The 15,235-nt window shown below is 39.3% G+C and overlaps 1 protein-coding gene across 1 annotated transcript in view; it reads right to left on the reverse strand.

Annotated features, from left to right (window-relative positions):
* Positions 1 to 15,235, reverse strand: part of LRP2 (LDL receptor related protein 2) — a gene marked incomplete at both ends in the record, with an annotated part of 187,744 nt that continues 172,509 nt past the window's right edge. Inside the window, 10 exons of the mRNA XM_084230097.1 lie at positions 1 to 162; positions 343 to 414; positions 2,831 to 2,944; positions 4,507 to 4,608; positions 5,226 to 5,355; positions 9,221 to 9,338; positions 9,503 to 9,570; positions 10,338 to 10,428; positions 13,111 to 13,230; positions 14,400 to 14,576. Coding sequence (XP_084086223.1) covers positions 1 to 162; positions 343 to 414; positions 2,831 to 2,944; positions 4,507 to 4,608; positions 5,226 to 5,355; positions 9,221 to 9,338; positions 9,503 to 9,570; positions 10,338 to 10,428; positions 13,111 to 13,230; positions 14,400 to 14,576 — 1,154 coding nt within the window. The remainder of the gene's footprint in view (positions 163 to 342; positions 415 to 2,830; positions 2,945 to 4,506; positions 4,609 to 5,225; positions 5,356 to 9,220; positions 9,339 to 9,502; positions 9,571 to 10,337; positions 10,429 to 13,110; positions 13,231 to 14,399; positions 14,577 to 15,235) is intronic.

Genomic DNA, 15,235 nt, shown 5'->3' on the forward strand with positions numbered 1-15,235 from the left:
CTATACATCAGAGTCTTCTCTAACAAGGTTCGCAGTGTCTTTGAAAGTGTCTTCAGTTGCCGTGTAGGTTGCAGCTGGGTCTCTTCGTGGAGGAATTCTAGCAGGGGGAGAAGGCAATGAAGCTGGGGCCTCAGCCGCACTGTCCTGCTGGTCACCCTCCATCTGAAGCCACAACAAAACAGGCATCAGCCAGTCATTCCCCCAACAGGACTAAGAACAGTTTTGTGTGAGGAAGACAGGCCTTTGTCAGTTTGTTCAGAATTATGTGTGTGTATGGCCAATGTCATAAAGCAAGCTACTTCCACAAAAGAATGTCTGTGCTAAGAAAAATAGTTAAATTACCTCTGCGTAGGTTGGATTTTCAAAGTTGGTAGTTTGCTTCGGCTTTCGTTTGAAGAGGTTCCATTTTGTTGCCTAGATAAAATGGGGGAAATGCAGATTTTCAGTAATGCAATTTTTTTTGTGGGCTACCTCCCTCTTGGTAAATTTGAATTTTTTTCTTACTGAAGGAAAAACAATTTGGAACCTTGGGCCATGGGAACAGGCCCATGTGGTCAATTCTTCATTGCACTTTGAGCAGATTTACTGATGAATGAGAAACTGGTGACACTCCCTGGCACTTTAATGCTGACCTCGGTGATCTCACCAAGTGCTTCTTTTTACGGCTTTCAACCACACCAGCTATTATCTCAGTGACCAGAAGGCAAGAGATACAGGAAGATTCCTGGTCATATCAGGAGGACAAACCTGAGAGGGCTTCAGCCTCAACTGGTTAAAAAAATGGAAGAAGAAACAACATACTGGAAAAATGGAGATGAGAAGGACAAAAAAGATCATTGTTGAAGATCTATTCTCATGCGAGAGAGTTTGTGTGTGGTCATTGTATTTCTGCTGACTGGGGTGCAGGGAAGAGTCACCACATCTCCCACATCCCCATCGTGGTCACCTCCCCCTCATGCTGGGAGAGACCTCTGTCTAGGAAAAGGGTCACGAGACTCTAAATTAACTGAGAAAGATGCCAAGATGCCATAAAATAAATGGGCACTACCTTGGAGAATCAAATATGTGGCATTCAAGTATCCTGGAGTCTGTGAAAAACTAATCTTCAAGATCTACTTTTTTTTTTTTTTTAATAGAGGCATGCTTTTTTTTATTTATTTATTTATTATATTTGTTTGTTTGTTTGTTTGTTTATACATGCACTGGGTACAGTCAGAAGCGCGGGAGGGTGAGAGAATTCACCAGAGCCAGAGCGGGGAGCAGAGCAGGCAGAAGGACTGAAGTACACTGCTGAGGGGAGCAGCGGGTGGCAGGAGAGGTCTGCGCACCATGTGGGATCCTCCTCCGGGGCCGGGGAGCAGCCGGGGATCGAACCGGCGCCGCAGAGGCCGCGGGCAGCTTCGCAACCCAGCGCTCAACCGCTGTGCCACCGGGGAGGCCCCAAGATCTACTTTTAATGTAGCTTAGAGGGAAAAAAATTAGTACCTTAAAAAAATATGAAACTGAAAATCCTTTTTTAAGACAACCTTCATGTATACATGTGTGTATGACAGGAGAAGAAGGAATTGCTAAATGGTATATGAGAAAGTGGAAAAAGAGAGCTTTGCTGTAAGTTCCTACTATTAGTATCAATTTAATTCAATTTTTGTTTTGACAAAATAAGTAGAACAAGAACCAATGTCTAAGGTGCTAAAAATCCAACATGACTTCCAAGTTAATCTTGCAGATAACCAATTCTGTTTATAGATTATGTCAATTGAAAAATAAGGATTATATAAAATAATAAAATTTCTAACTATCCTTAGTTAAATTCTTGTTTCTTTCTATTACTGCACAGAAGAAATCATAGATCTTCAAGCTAAAACACTGCAGATCCTACTATTCTCAACTGCGAGTGGGAAGTAGAGCAGTAAGGTGATTTCTGGCATCACAATGCATTGGGGGAGACACAACTAGCAGCCAGTGGACAGGGTCAAGAATACTAAAATGTTCTGCAATGCACAAGACAGTTTTATACACTAATATGCCAACAGTGCCCACAATGAGAAATGCTAAGAACGCTAGCATCCAGAGGTATACCAGTTTGCCCAGAATCAAACAGCCATATTTTATATAGCTTCATGTTTCATTCTTCATTAAAAGTAGTTATATGTTATCCATCAATACAAAGTTTTATATCAAATTTATCGATTTCTCTGTAGACCAAATTTGAATGTTTACCAATTTCAAAGGGCCTGTGGGAATGGTAGAAAAGGCCCACTTAGTGCTTTTTTTCTTTTAATCTCCAGTATTAAATGCTATGCCTGGCACATTGAGGGCAATAAGGTTGGTTGGATGGTCAGATGGGTGGTGGACAGGAAAATGGATAGATGGGGAAGAAGGTGGGAATTAGTGCCCCCTGCTGGTAAACATAGGTAAGAGCTGTAGACCTGGGAACATTACACATTTTGAAAAGAAACAAAATGTAGACAGCAGAAAAATTACCTTACACAGGAAAAGAAAGAGTCTCCTGTATGTATCCTTGACACTCATTCATACTAAGCCATTCTCTCAAGTTAAATGCTCGTGGACTGAAGAGGTTGGGTCCAGAAGTCTTGCTGGCCTTTCTGTCCACTGCTTCCCAGGTCACCAAGGAATATCAATCCCATCTCAGCATTAGAATGTAGCTTTACTTGGTGGAAAGTTTTTCAATTCATTATTTTTAAAAATTATCTTTATTAATGCCTATGCACCTTGGATGTGAGAGCCCTAGTTTGCCTAGGACTAATAAACCTAGCAATTTCAAAGTTCTTTCCAAATCCCAGGTCATTCAGCAGTCAGTCAATATTACCTGAGTTCCATCAGCACTTGTGGAAGTTGGCTTTGTGTCAGGAGCTATCTCAGAAGGGCTTATGGGAATACCATAGTTCTTGTTATCCACATTTTCAGATACAGACACAGTCACCTGTGTGCAAATTGAAGGCCATTATCCAATTTTGAAAGAATTTGGTAATAGATGAAGCCCTTTCCCAATTCATTGGTTCTGTTCACAGACTCTGCTCTTCCACAGACATGGTACGGCACCATTTTTATTATGAGGCTGCCCTGCTAGCCCAAGACAAGACACCACTCCATCTCCCCCAAATCAGGAGAAATTCAACCCCTAAGTCATCTAAGTGGGAGGCACTTAGTAAACACAATGCCCACTTCGCTCTCCAAGCCTCTCATTGCCACTGAGAACTGTATTTTTGGATAAAAGCCAAATCCAAGAAAAACAACACAAATTATTCCCAAATCACTGGTTAACTGAGAATCTTATCTTTGAATATTTAGAATAAATAAAAATTTCAGAACTGCTTAAAAGAGACTGAATTTTGAATGCATTTTTAATTCAAATTTTATTGGCTTGTCACCCACTTGCATAGCTATAATGTGAATACAACTTTATACTTCACACGTGCACATGCTTCACTCACAGAGTTTGAATTTTTTAAACATGAGGCATAATATTCTTATGATTCTAAGTTGTTTTACACCTAAATCACCATGGATATATAAGTAATAACTTATAAGATAGAAACTCATTTTTTTTCTATATTTTTATATTCACCATTTCATTTCTTTTTTAATTTGGGTGTGTGTTTGCACACATGACCTCATTTTATTTCAAGGAAAATGTCAAATGAAACGTCAAATCTCTGTAGTCACATGATAAAAAAAAAATTTAAGTATGCCAAAGGAGCAGGAAAAATGCTTTCAAGAACACGAAATTTATGATCTTAAGAAAGCTATTCATAAAATAAACATTTCTATCTCAGAGTAAAATGTGCCATTATCTTGTGAGTTCAAAAGAAGTTTAGGTGTTAACAATGAAATATATTTCATGGGGGCCATAGTTATTTTGACAAAGGTAATACAGTTAACAGGTGAGAGAAACTGGAAGGTATTTTGGAGCTAATGAAAAGTTCTTTCCCTTCATCCATACTCGTAGCTCATCTCCCTGTTCCTCTTAAAGATGAATAGGTAACATGGAAAACATAGATCTCTGTGTGTCAACTTTTGGAGATCTTTGTACTTTTCAGAAAAGTATGAGAAAAGCAAACATAGAGAAGTCCCCTCAAATCATATTCCTGTGATACCCAGAATCCTGAGCATAAACCCTGTCCCCCAAATCTCTGCATAAGGACCAAGTAATCATTCACTTGTTCACTTCACATGCATTTAAGGAGAACCTATGTGTCAAGCCCTGTATTTGACTCATATCTTGCTCTGATCATGAGGGATGAAAAGGCTCTGGATCTGTACTATTGGAATGACAGTCAAATCGTGTACAACAAAACAGATTTTGTAGTTTTCTAGTTTTATGTGCTTGGGTCAGATCTGCTCCTGCAGATATTAAAGCAGATGAAAGGACACCTTTGCCTCCTTTTTGAAGGGAAAGTTAGGAAGACTCTGAGAGGGCAATATCCAATGGAATGAGATCCAGCAATAGCAGCACCTGAAAGAAAGCACCATGTGACTTCTCACCTGGGTTGGCTGAACCACCTTGACAGCACTGTCCCTGGATGCATACATTGGGTTTTCAAATATTATGGGCTGCTTCCCCATCTCCATGCCAAAGCGTTCACTCTGATGGGGAAAACAAAAAAGATCATATCATACTGATCACACATGGAGGAAGATTCCCTCCTGGCGTCTGGAGGCATGCTAGGGGCTATGCCAAATTAACCCAAAAAGAACTTAGAAAAAAGAACAAAATTCCAGCAGAGACATAAGACTTCCACACGGCAAACCATTAAGTAAAACAACATACATGTTGTTTCAAGAAAATGAAAACTCTCTTCCTATGTTAGAATTCTTTATAGCTCCATAATACAAATGACTCACTCAGGGATTAGGTTTGGACAATAAAAGAAACGATAGATGATGGAAGAAGAGCAAAGAGGAAGATAGCAGGAGGGGACAAGAAGAAAGAATGGATAATCCTGTACTTTCAGACAGCAGGATAAATGAAAGATTTGGGAGACACTTAAGACTGTCTATGATTCCATTTGAATATTGTGGTTTCAAGCAGGAATAAATTTCAATTTTATTAATGTCTCCTAACTTTCCTCTCTACAGTAAAGATTTTATTGTGAGAGGCATACCCTTCAATTCTTGGGTTAATTTTTCTTTACAAAAAGTTTGTCTTTTATGAAACAGTGAAAACGGCAACCTTCAAATGACTACTTGGAAAACACACTCACCAACGCTGCTGAAGTGTCAATAGCAGACTCGGGCCCAAAACCAGATATTCCAATATCCACGTTAACATCTCCCCCTGATCTGAAGGTCACCCCATTTCCATTTTCAGAGGATTTGACAAGACTACTCAAGCTGAAAGGAAATAATGAAATCAGTGTCATTAATTTAATGAGTTTTTATAATAGTGCCCTTTCCCACATATTGCTAAATCTTAAACAAAATCACGTGCTCAGTTCACCCCTGAATTTACACATCAACTCAGGTAGTAATTGCCCTTAGTTACCTCAAGTGCTAATGCACCTTCCTGAGGGCTACAGAACCAACAGAGGGTCAGTTTGGCACTGGCAAGAATGAAGCCCCTTCCATCACACAGAGGACTCTCCTCTCCAATTTAACCTGAACACCCACCAGTACACACAACCATTTGGAATATCAAATGGCATCAGAGAAACACTGGTTAAGAAGTTATGATTTGGGGCCTCCCTGGTGGTGCAAGGGTTAAGATGCAACCTATGAAGCTGTCCGCAGCCTCTGCAGCACCCGTTTGATTCCCGGCTGGCCAGGGAGCAACCCACATGGCGCAGCAGACCTCTCCTGACTCGCCCACTGCTCCCCTCAGCAGTGTACCTTTGTCAATCTGCCTGTTCTGTTCCCCACTCTGTCTCTGGTGAATCCTCTCACCTCCACCCCACCCCCCACCGTGCCTCTGGCCTGTACCCCAGCTCTTGTATGCATAAATAAATAAATCTTAAAGATCTAGAAAAAGAACAACAAAAAAAACCCAAAACCAGTAGAAGAAAAGAAATAATAAAAACCAAAGCAGAAATAAATGAAATCGAAACTAAAAAAACAATCCAAAAGATCAATGAAACCAAGAGCTGGTTCTTGAAAAAATAAATAAAATAGATAAACCCCTAGCCAGGCTCACAAGGGCAAAAAGGGAGAAAGCACAAATAAATAGGATAATAAATGAAAGAGGAGAAATCACAACGGACACAGCAGAAATCAAAAGAATAATTAATAACTACTATGAACAGTTATATGGAAACAAGTTCAACAATCTAGAGATGGACAAATTCCTACAACTCTACAATCACCCAAAGCTAGATAAAGAAGAAATAGAACACCTAAACAGACCAATTACAATTAGCGAAATTGAAATGGTAATCAAAAACCTCCCCAAAAACAAAAGCCCAGGACCTGATGGATTTACAAATGAATTCTACCAAACATTCAGAGACGAATTGGTGCCTATCCTTCACAAACTCTTCCAAAAAATTGAGAAGGAAGGTATAATACCTAACACGTTCTATGAAGCCAACATTACACTAATACCTAAACCAAACAAGGACAACACAAAAAAAGAAAACTATAGGCCAATTTCCCTAATGAACACTGATGCAAAAATCCTCAATAAAATTTTAGCTATCAGAATCCAACAGTGTATCCATAAGGTAATTCACCACGACCAAGTAGGATTCATTCCAGGGACACAAGGATGGTTCAACATCCGAAAATCAATCAACATTATCCAACACATCAACAAAAAGAAATATAAAAACCATATGATAATATCAATAGATGCCGAGAAAGCTTTCGACAAAGTGCAACACCCATTCATGATAAAAGCCCTTGAAATTCTTGGGATACAAGGAACATACCTCAACATCATAAAGGCCATATACGACAAGCCAACAGCCAGTATCATTCTCAATGGTGAAAAGCTGAAAGCATTTCCATTAAGATCTGGAACAAGACAAGGATGTCCACTCTCACCACTGCTTTTCAATATAATACTGGAAGTCCTAGCCAGAGCAATTAGACAAGAGAAAGACATACAAGGAATCCAAATAGGAAAAGAAGAAGTCAAACTATCACTATTTGCAGATGATATGATAATATACATAGAGAACCCCAAAAAGTCCATAGAAAAACTAATTGAACTCATCAATCAGTTCAGCAAAGTGGCAGGATACAAAATCAACATGCAAAAGTCAGAAGCCTTCCTATACACTAACAATAAATCTGAAGAAGAAGAAATGAAAAAAAAATCCCCTTTATTATCGAAACAAAAAAAATCAAATACTTGGGAATAAATCTAACAAAAGAGGTAAAGGACCTATACAAAGTAAACTATAAAACACTGGTAAAAGAAATAGAAGACACAATGAAATGGAAAGACATCCCCTGCTCATGGATTGGAAGAATAAACATTATTAAAATAGCCATCCTACCAAAAGCAATATACAGATTCAATGCTATTCCAATAAAAATTTCAATGTTATTCTTCAAAGAAATAGAACAATTATTGATGAAATTCATATGGAATCACCAAAAACCCTGAATAGCCAAAGCTCTCCTGAAAAAAAAAAAGAAGGGAATGGAGGCATCACACTCCCAGATTTCAGGCTATACTACAAAGCCATAATCATCAAAACTGCATGGTATTGGAACAAGAACAGACACACAGACCAATGGAATCGAATAGAAAATCCAGAAATAAACCCACAGATTTATGGTCAACTAATATTTGACAAAGGAGCAAAGAATATGCATTGGAGCAAAGAAAGTCTGTTCAATAAATGGTGCTGGGAAAACTGGGCCGCTACATGCAAAAGAATGAAGCTTGACTACTAACTCACACCATACACAAAAACCAACTCAAAATGGATTAAAGAACTAGACATAAAACCTGAAACCATAAAATACATAGAAGGAAATATAGGCGAAACACTACGTGATTTGCACATCAAAGACATCTTTACAGACACATCGCCCAAAGCAGTGATAGTGAAGGCAAAGATAAACAGCTGGGACTACATCAAATTAAAGAGCTTCTGCACAGCAAAAGAGACAATAACAAAAACAAAGAGAAACCCCACCAACTGGGAGAACATTTTTGCACCCAACACTAATGATAAAGGATTGATCACAAAAATCTGCAAAGAGCTGATGAGACTCAACAACAACAAAGAAAATAATCCAGTCAAAAAATGGACAGAAGAGCTAAAAAGAAACTTCTCTGAAGAGGAAATGCAAATGGCCAACAGACATATGAAAAAATGTTCAACATCACTTGTAATCAGGGAAATGCAAACCAAAACTCCCATGAGATACCATCTTACACCAGTGAGAATGGCACATATTAAAAAAACTAGCAATAACAAATGTTGGCGAGGGTGTGGAGAAAAAAGAACTCTTCTGCACTGTTGGTGGGAGTGCAAACTGGTCCAACCACTATGGAGAGCTGTGTGGAGATTTCTGGACCTACTAAACATAGAGCTTCCATATGATCCAGCAATTCCACTCCTAGGTATTTACCCAAAGGACACAGAAACATCAATTCCAAAGAACACCTGCACCCCTATGTTTATAGCAGCACTATTTACAATAGCTAAGCTTTGGAAACAGCCCAAATGCCCAAAAATAGATGACTGGAACAAGAAGATGTGGTACATATATACCATGGAATATTACTCAGCATTCAAAAAAGATAAACACATGCAATTTGCAGCAACATGGATGGTGCTGGAAGGGATCATGCTCAGCGAAATAAGCCAGAAAGAAAAAGAAAAATACCGGATGGTCTCACTCATAGCAGGAATCTAGAAAACTTAAATAAGGGACCAGGAAAATGAATAACTATAAGAAAGTGAAAATCAAAATCAACAAAAATCTATGAACCAGAGACACTTTTGGGGGGGGTGGGTGGAGGGAGGGGAGGGACTGGGGTTAAAATGGGGGGGTTGAAATTGTATGGGGAATATAAAAATAAAATTTATTATAAAAATAAATAAATAAATCTTAAAAAAAACATTAAAAAAAGAAAGTTATGACTTGAAGTGATTGCTTGAAATCTTCACTGCTTTTTGTTTCTGCAGAATATGTGAACTGTGTACTTTGCTTTTTTAACTTCAGAAAAAAAAACAAACTCAAGTTATTCCCCTGTCACATCGCACAGGCTTCTAAAATCATCATTCCACAAAATGACACTGACCTTGGCAGCTTGGGCAGAGATGGCAAAAGAGAGCCCGTTTTCCTATAGTGGAAAAATCCTAAAGTTGACAAAACTACAATTATGATGATCAGGATTAGTGTCGACAGTACAGCCACAGCTGTCAGAGAGAAGAAAAGAGAACATATCAGAACCAACATACATAGCATGAAAGTTGGGGGCTAGAACCATTCATTCTTCAAAGACTGGGCTAAACAGGCTCTCAGGAACATTCAATTTAGGAGCCATGATGCATGTCAGGTTTTTCAGATTCTCAAAACTTACTTGTTCCAGGAGGGACACCTTTTGAAAGTCCTATTTCACAGTAGTTCCCCATGTAGCCACTAGGACACCTAAAAGTGAAAGAAGAGTCACCTGTGAGCTGTTTTTCAGCTCCTACAATTTATAAGCACATCTCCAAGTAAAGAAAGGTTGGACTGAGAAAATCCTCTGTGACTTTCGTTTATTCTGCCAAGAGGTAAGGAGCAGAAAGAACAGTAATCTAACTTGGGAAATTCACTTTCAACAGATAGCTGTGGCACCTACTGAGTCAGCCTCTCCAAATTAACCTTCTGGTATCTTCTCTAATCTATGTAATTCTTCCTTAGAGAGTAAAGAGGTTAGAGAGTAAAAAGGTTGTTCCTTTCACATGCTTTCATTAAATACTTTTAAAAGGCCTCCATTTATCTTGTTCATTTTCTTAATAATCCTCTTTTTTCAAATCTTTACCCACTCTCTCTGCTCATCACAAAAGACTTGACTGCCCCCCACAATCCAACTGTAATTAACAGTTTAATTAATACCAGGTGAGTAGGAAAATGCAGTTGTCATTTCTCTGCTCCTGAGTGTAGCCCACAATTTTGTGGCTTCGCCAGGGCGTTTGTTAGAAATGCAGAATTCCTGTAAATGAAGAGGCACTGATCCAGGCCCCAGGTGATTCTTATGGCCATTACAGTTTGAGAAGCTAAGACTTTATTTAGTTCCCTGTGGACACCCCCCAAGGGTTAAGATGTGAAATTAGTGGCAGGGATCCTGTACTTGCATTTCTGGCTACATTAAGGTTTCACATTCCCCCAGAAGAAGCAAGGTCTCCAGCACAGACCTCAGCATTCAGACTTACTTGCACTTGGGGAGGTCATTCTCATCAAAATAGCAATTTCCTCCGTACATACACCTGCATGGGGGGGGCATGATGATAGGACTTTCGATGGCTGCAGAAAGGGCAGAAAGGGAAAGCCATGCACGTGTTAGTAGTCAGCCACACTAGGCAAAGCACCCATAATCATGCAAACCAGCCTCAGGCCCAAGGTGGAGGTGGGGGTGGGAATGGAGGTGGGGGAGGCAAAGTCAGTTAATTAGACTCCCTATCAAAACTTTACCTCCCCTTAGTCAGATAAATTTCATTATTAATAATAAGGTTTTAAAGCCTAACATACATTTGATAGTAAGAAACAGTTTGTAGCATTCACCCTCCCAGAACAGTGGAGAGGTTCCTAGACATACATTAATAGTTAAAGGGAACTTTTGGCAAAGGCCATTCAGTCTCACATGAAGTTTTCTGAATTCTCCTATGCAAATTCAATAAAAATCAAGAGTTTACACACACTTTGAACTTCAACTATAGCTTCCATCAGCGATCAACAAATACACATACAGACACAGAGTTAGACAGACAACTGGCTAGAGAACTCATATTTAAAATTCTCTCAAGTTACTCTTGCTCTGGGTCCCTGCTCTAGCTCAGCCCCCAAGTAATATGCCCTAAATGTGCCTGATGGGCCATTAGGGTTTCAGTGTCATATGCCTAGAAAATGTGAAGTATTCATTCCATATGTATTTATTTAAAGAGTTTAGATACCCTCTGGCTCAGTCCCACAATTTGAGTCTTTTCTCAAAGAGCCTTCCTTGAATTCTATCTTAAAAAACAACTCTGCCCCCACCCTTACTCATTCTTCTTACCCAGCTTTCATGTTCTCCTTTTATCACTTGACATTACACATTGTTAGCTTCTCTATTTATTGTCCTATTAGATGATAAGCTCAATGAGAGAAGGGAATTTGTCCATTTTGTTTACTTCTGTTATTTCCAGCACTCAGAACAGTGCCTTACAGTAAGCACTCAATAAATTCTTAACAAATTTAATGAACAAACCAGAATTCCATCATCATTTATGTGCTTACTTGGTTGAAGTTGTTTTAAATGAGGATATTAATATAATCCAGGTGGTAAAAAATGCAGTTAAGGTGACAACTCAGACAACTCTAACAATGTGAAATTGCAATAAATGGCAGAGGATTCTATCTACAGCACAGAACAAATCTCAAAAGTTTGAAATCTATGATTTGCTCAAATTATTGTCTTCTTGACAATATTACTCAGTAGCACTGGGATGAGAGTGGGGATAAAGGAAGGGAGGCAGAAAGTAGTTTTTTCCTGAGTTCATTCTTCAAACCTGCCAACTTCTTCATCCTGGTTGGGAAGAATCCAAAAGGTCGTGTCTTATTTAACCACGCGCTCCCCCTGGTGGTAAAACATGGTTAGGCCGCTTCATTTCCCCATTGGCTAAAACTGAGGGAAGGCCTCTCAAACTTACCAATCATAAAATGAGCTGCTACAGCATTTTTTAAAACATGTTTTCCAAGCACTAGGCACTAGTTAGGAACTAGTTATTCCTCCAAGACTTATTAACTGCTTAATTTAATTTAAAAGAGGCACTGCTTTATCGAGATGTTATATGTAGTTACATCATAATGACCTTGACTGATGGAAAAGTGGAGACTACTGAGTTAATTAAAGTATTAATTAAAAAGCAATCTCTTATTTGTGAAGACACTGATGGAACAGACATGTGGAAGGCAAGGGCAGATAAAAACCTGGCTGTATAAGTGGGAGGCCTCTCCTAAATTAAAACTAATATGTGTTTCTATAACGTGCCTGTCAAAAGTGGTACACATATAGGCACCAAATTTAGAATAATTTGAGATGCTTATGGACATCATGCCCTTACTAACAAAGCTTTCTTGAAATTTCAGTGAGAGTCCCTGGGGCTCTTGCGCTAAGAAGTGACACTCCCCTCTCTGCAGATACCAGGAACTCTCTGGACATGGTCCCACCCCATCTACATCTCCCAAACTTTGCTAAGAGGTTCATTTTTTTAATACCAGTTGAATTGCATACTTATATTATTGTAAATCATATTCCTCCAATAAATTCATATTGTTTTTTAAAAAAATAATCTTTGAAAAAAGGTCTTATCTAACACAGCTCATCTATAGCATTTGAGATGAGAATTAAACCACTACTTCCTTATTCCAGTCTCCAGCCTGCAACAGCATATCATAAGGCACCTTTAAAAATATGACCTGTTTTTCAGGTGTCAAAATTTTGAAATGAGCATGAGATAAATACAGTGAAACTCCCCTCCCTTCCCCTCTGGACTGTGTCGGTCCTACCCCCCTTACTCAGGAACCTGGTTCCCCACCTTGAGGAACTCCAGTTCCAGGCTAAATATGAATGGCTTCTGGAATGACAGAAATCTAGTATGGGGTGTAGAAAGAAAGAAGAAACTTTATAGAAAACTCACTCTTCAAAATGTTTTTACAAAACAACTAAGTAGATTTATGGGGATTGGACTGATATCTCTGCAGATCTTAGCAAATAATCCTCAGAAATCATTGCAGCCTGAGTTTTTTGTGGCCTGTAAGTCCCCCTCAGCTGTTCGCATTTCCCACATCTCTCATCCCACCTTCTGGCCATGCCTACTCTATTCTGCAGAGGAGCCAGTACACAGGAATTATTCAGGCTTCTGAGGCAGGTGAGTACAGGTAGGGAAGCTTGTAAGAAGATAGAGGAGCTCTCCCAGGTCCCAGTGGCTGCCCAGGCAGTGCCCCTACCTGCGTCACACTCAGTGATGCTCCCTGTCATAAAGGTGGAACCTTGGGGACAGGCACAGCTATATCCTCCAGGCCGCAGGAGACAGAGATGGCTGCAGACATTTTTACAAGGGTTGGGCACTGGAAAACAGAGAGCAGTAGTTAGGTTCTGAGGAGGGAATGAATACGCCCACCAAAGATTTGTCCACCAACTAACTGAGCTGCGACACTGTCAGGTAAGAACCCAATAATTTTAGGCTATGTGCCACTGGGCGACTTGCTCTCATTTCTATTACCATGTCCCACCACCCCACAAGAGATGCCATCTGCCCTCTGCCCCCCACTGCCTTGCTCTCCGTCCCATTTCTATACCATTCAACATGTTCCATTGTCTTCCTTTCTTTCCTCTATTTGAAAAGTAGGTATCTGTTTGGTTTACTGTGACTCAAAATCTAATCTAAGCAACTTGAGCTGGTTCAAATGGCCAGTAGGATGCCATTGGTTATATCAAGATTTGTCATTTATCCACATCTCGATATCTCACCACGTAGGGTCCACCCAAAGCACATATGGGATGTGATTTCCACCTCCACCCTCCAAAGAGAACTTTCTTTTAGACTTCACCCATTGTCCTTATTTGCAACACAACAAAATTTAGAGCTATGATTATCATAACCACCTGGAAGTTATTAAAAAATATTTATGTCCACTCATGGAAATCAGATTTAAATTGGTCTGGGATGGACTGTTAAAAGCTCTTCCTAGAGTCTTCTGAATTCCATCTTAGCATATATTACAGCTTATCCATGATTAGATTATCTCTAGCTCCCTTCTGCTATTAACATTAGTGATCCTGATTCTCTATTTTTAAAATGTAACCATAGACAATAACTAGCTATACAATTAGTAAGATCACTAAAAGTTTGCCCCATTACCATTTCATCAGCTTTGTAGAGCAGAGCTTTTCAAACTTTAAATGTGAGAGAAATCACGGGGGGTGGAGGGGGATTGTGAAAATTCAGTCTGACCAAAAGGACTGGGATGGGGCCAGAGAATCTGCATTTCTAGCCAATTCCTGTGTGATACTTGCACCTATTGTGTCCACTCCAGCATGGTCAGAATGGGTAAAATACACACATACAACACACAGATGCCTTTCATGCATCAAGAGATCAGTCTATTATTATCCACTACCATTTTCTAATAATAGTCATTAATTTGAAAAAGGGTTTCTAATAATAACAGAGTCATTAATTTGAAAAAGGGTTTCCAGATAATAAGGGACATCTTATTCCAAGGTTGGCCATTACCTGATAGATTATATCTATATTGATGAAAGATTCGAGCTTGAGTTAGCCAAGGACTCATTATCATCAGTCTCTCTTTCTCTTCTCGCCCGAATTTATCTTGCATCCATATCTCTCCCTTATCCTTAGATACCCAGTATAACTGGCTCTCGAAGATGTCCAGACTATAAGGGGAAACTGCTGCTTAGCCGCAGGGGGAAAACAAGATAAAACAAGGTTATTGAAAAGAAAATATCTCAGTTCTACTTCTATGTCAGATGCATTCTGCATGAATTCATCCCTAACACAATGCAATTCCAAGAACATTCAAGCAGACTTTTTTGTACATGTGACCACAAAAGTGTGCCATACAGGGTGATCAGGATGAAAAAATAAAACTAGGTTAATGCTTAATGGCTGGCATCCAGTGTAGAGGACTCGCTCACTCACTTTCAAGTTACTGATTTAATTTTTGCAAAACAATTTACATGGCAGAAATTTTATCTTTTTCTTAGAGCATATGATACCACTGCTCAGGCAGGAAAATCACTGGATCAATGGATCATCGCAATTCTGGATAAGAAGATAAAATTCTCCTCTCCTAGATGATTCCAGTTGTGGATCACAAGCAATCTAGCACAGTAAAAACAGGTGTGTCCAGCCGCTGTCCGACATGGATCACCACCAGTGCACATGAGCCTGTCCTCTATCAGAGCAACCCAACAGGAAATCGAGTCACTTCAATATCTGCTGCTGGGTACATTTTTTTAATTATGTGAAAATGACAAAAAAGATTTGAATTATTGCCCATAAATTCAGTTGCATATAGATCAGCAGCTGGGAGTTGGAGGGTGTGATAT

This window comes from Talpa europaea (genome assembly GCF_964194135.1).
Source record: "Talpa europaea genome assembly, chromosome: 1".
Classification (NCBI taxonomy): Eukaryota; Metazoa; Chordata; class Mammalia; order Eulipotyphla; family Talpidae; genus Talpa; species Talpa europaea.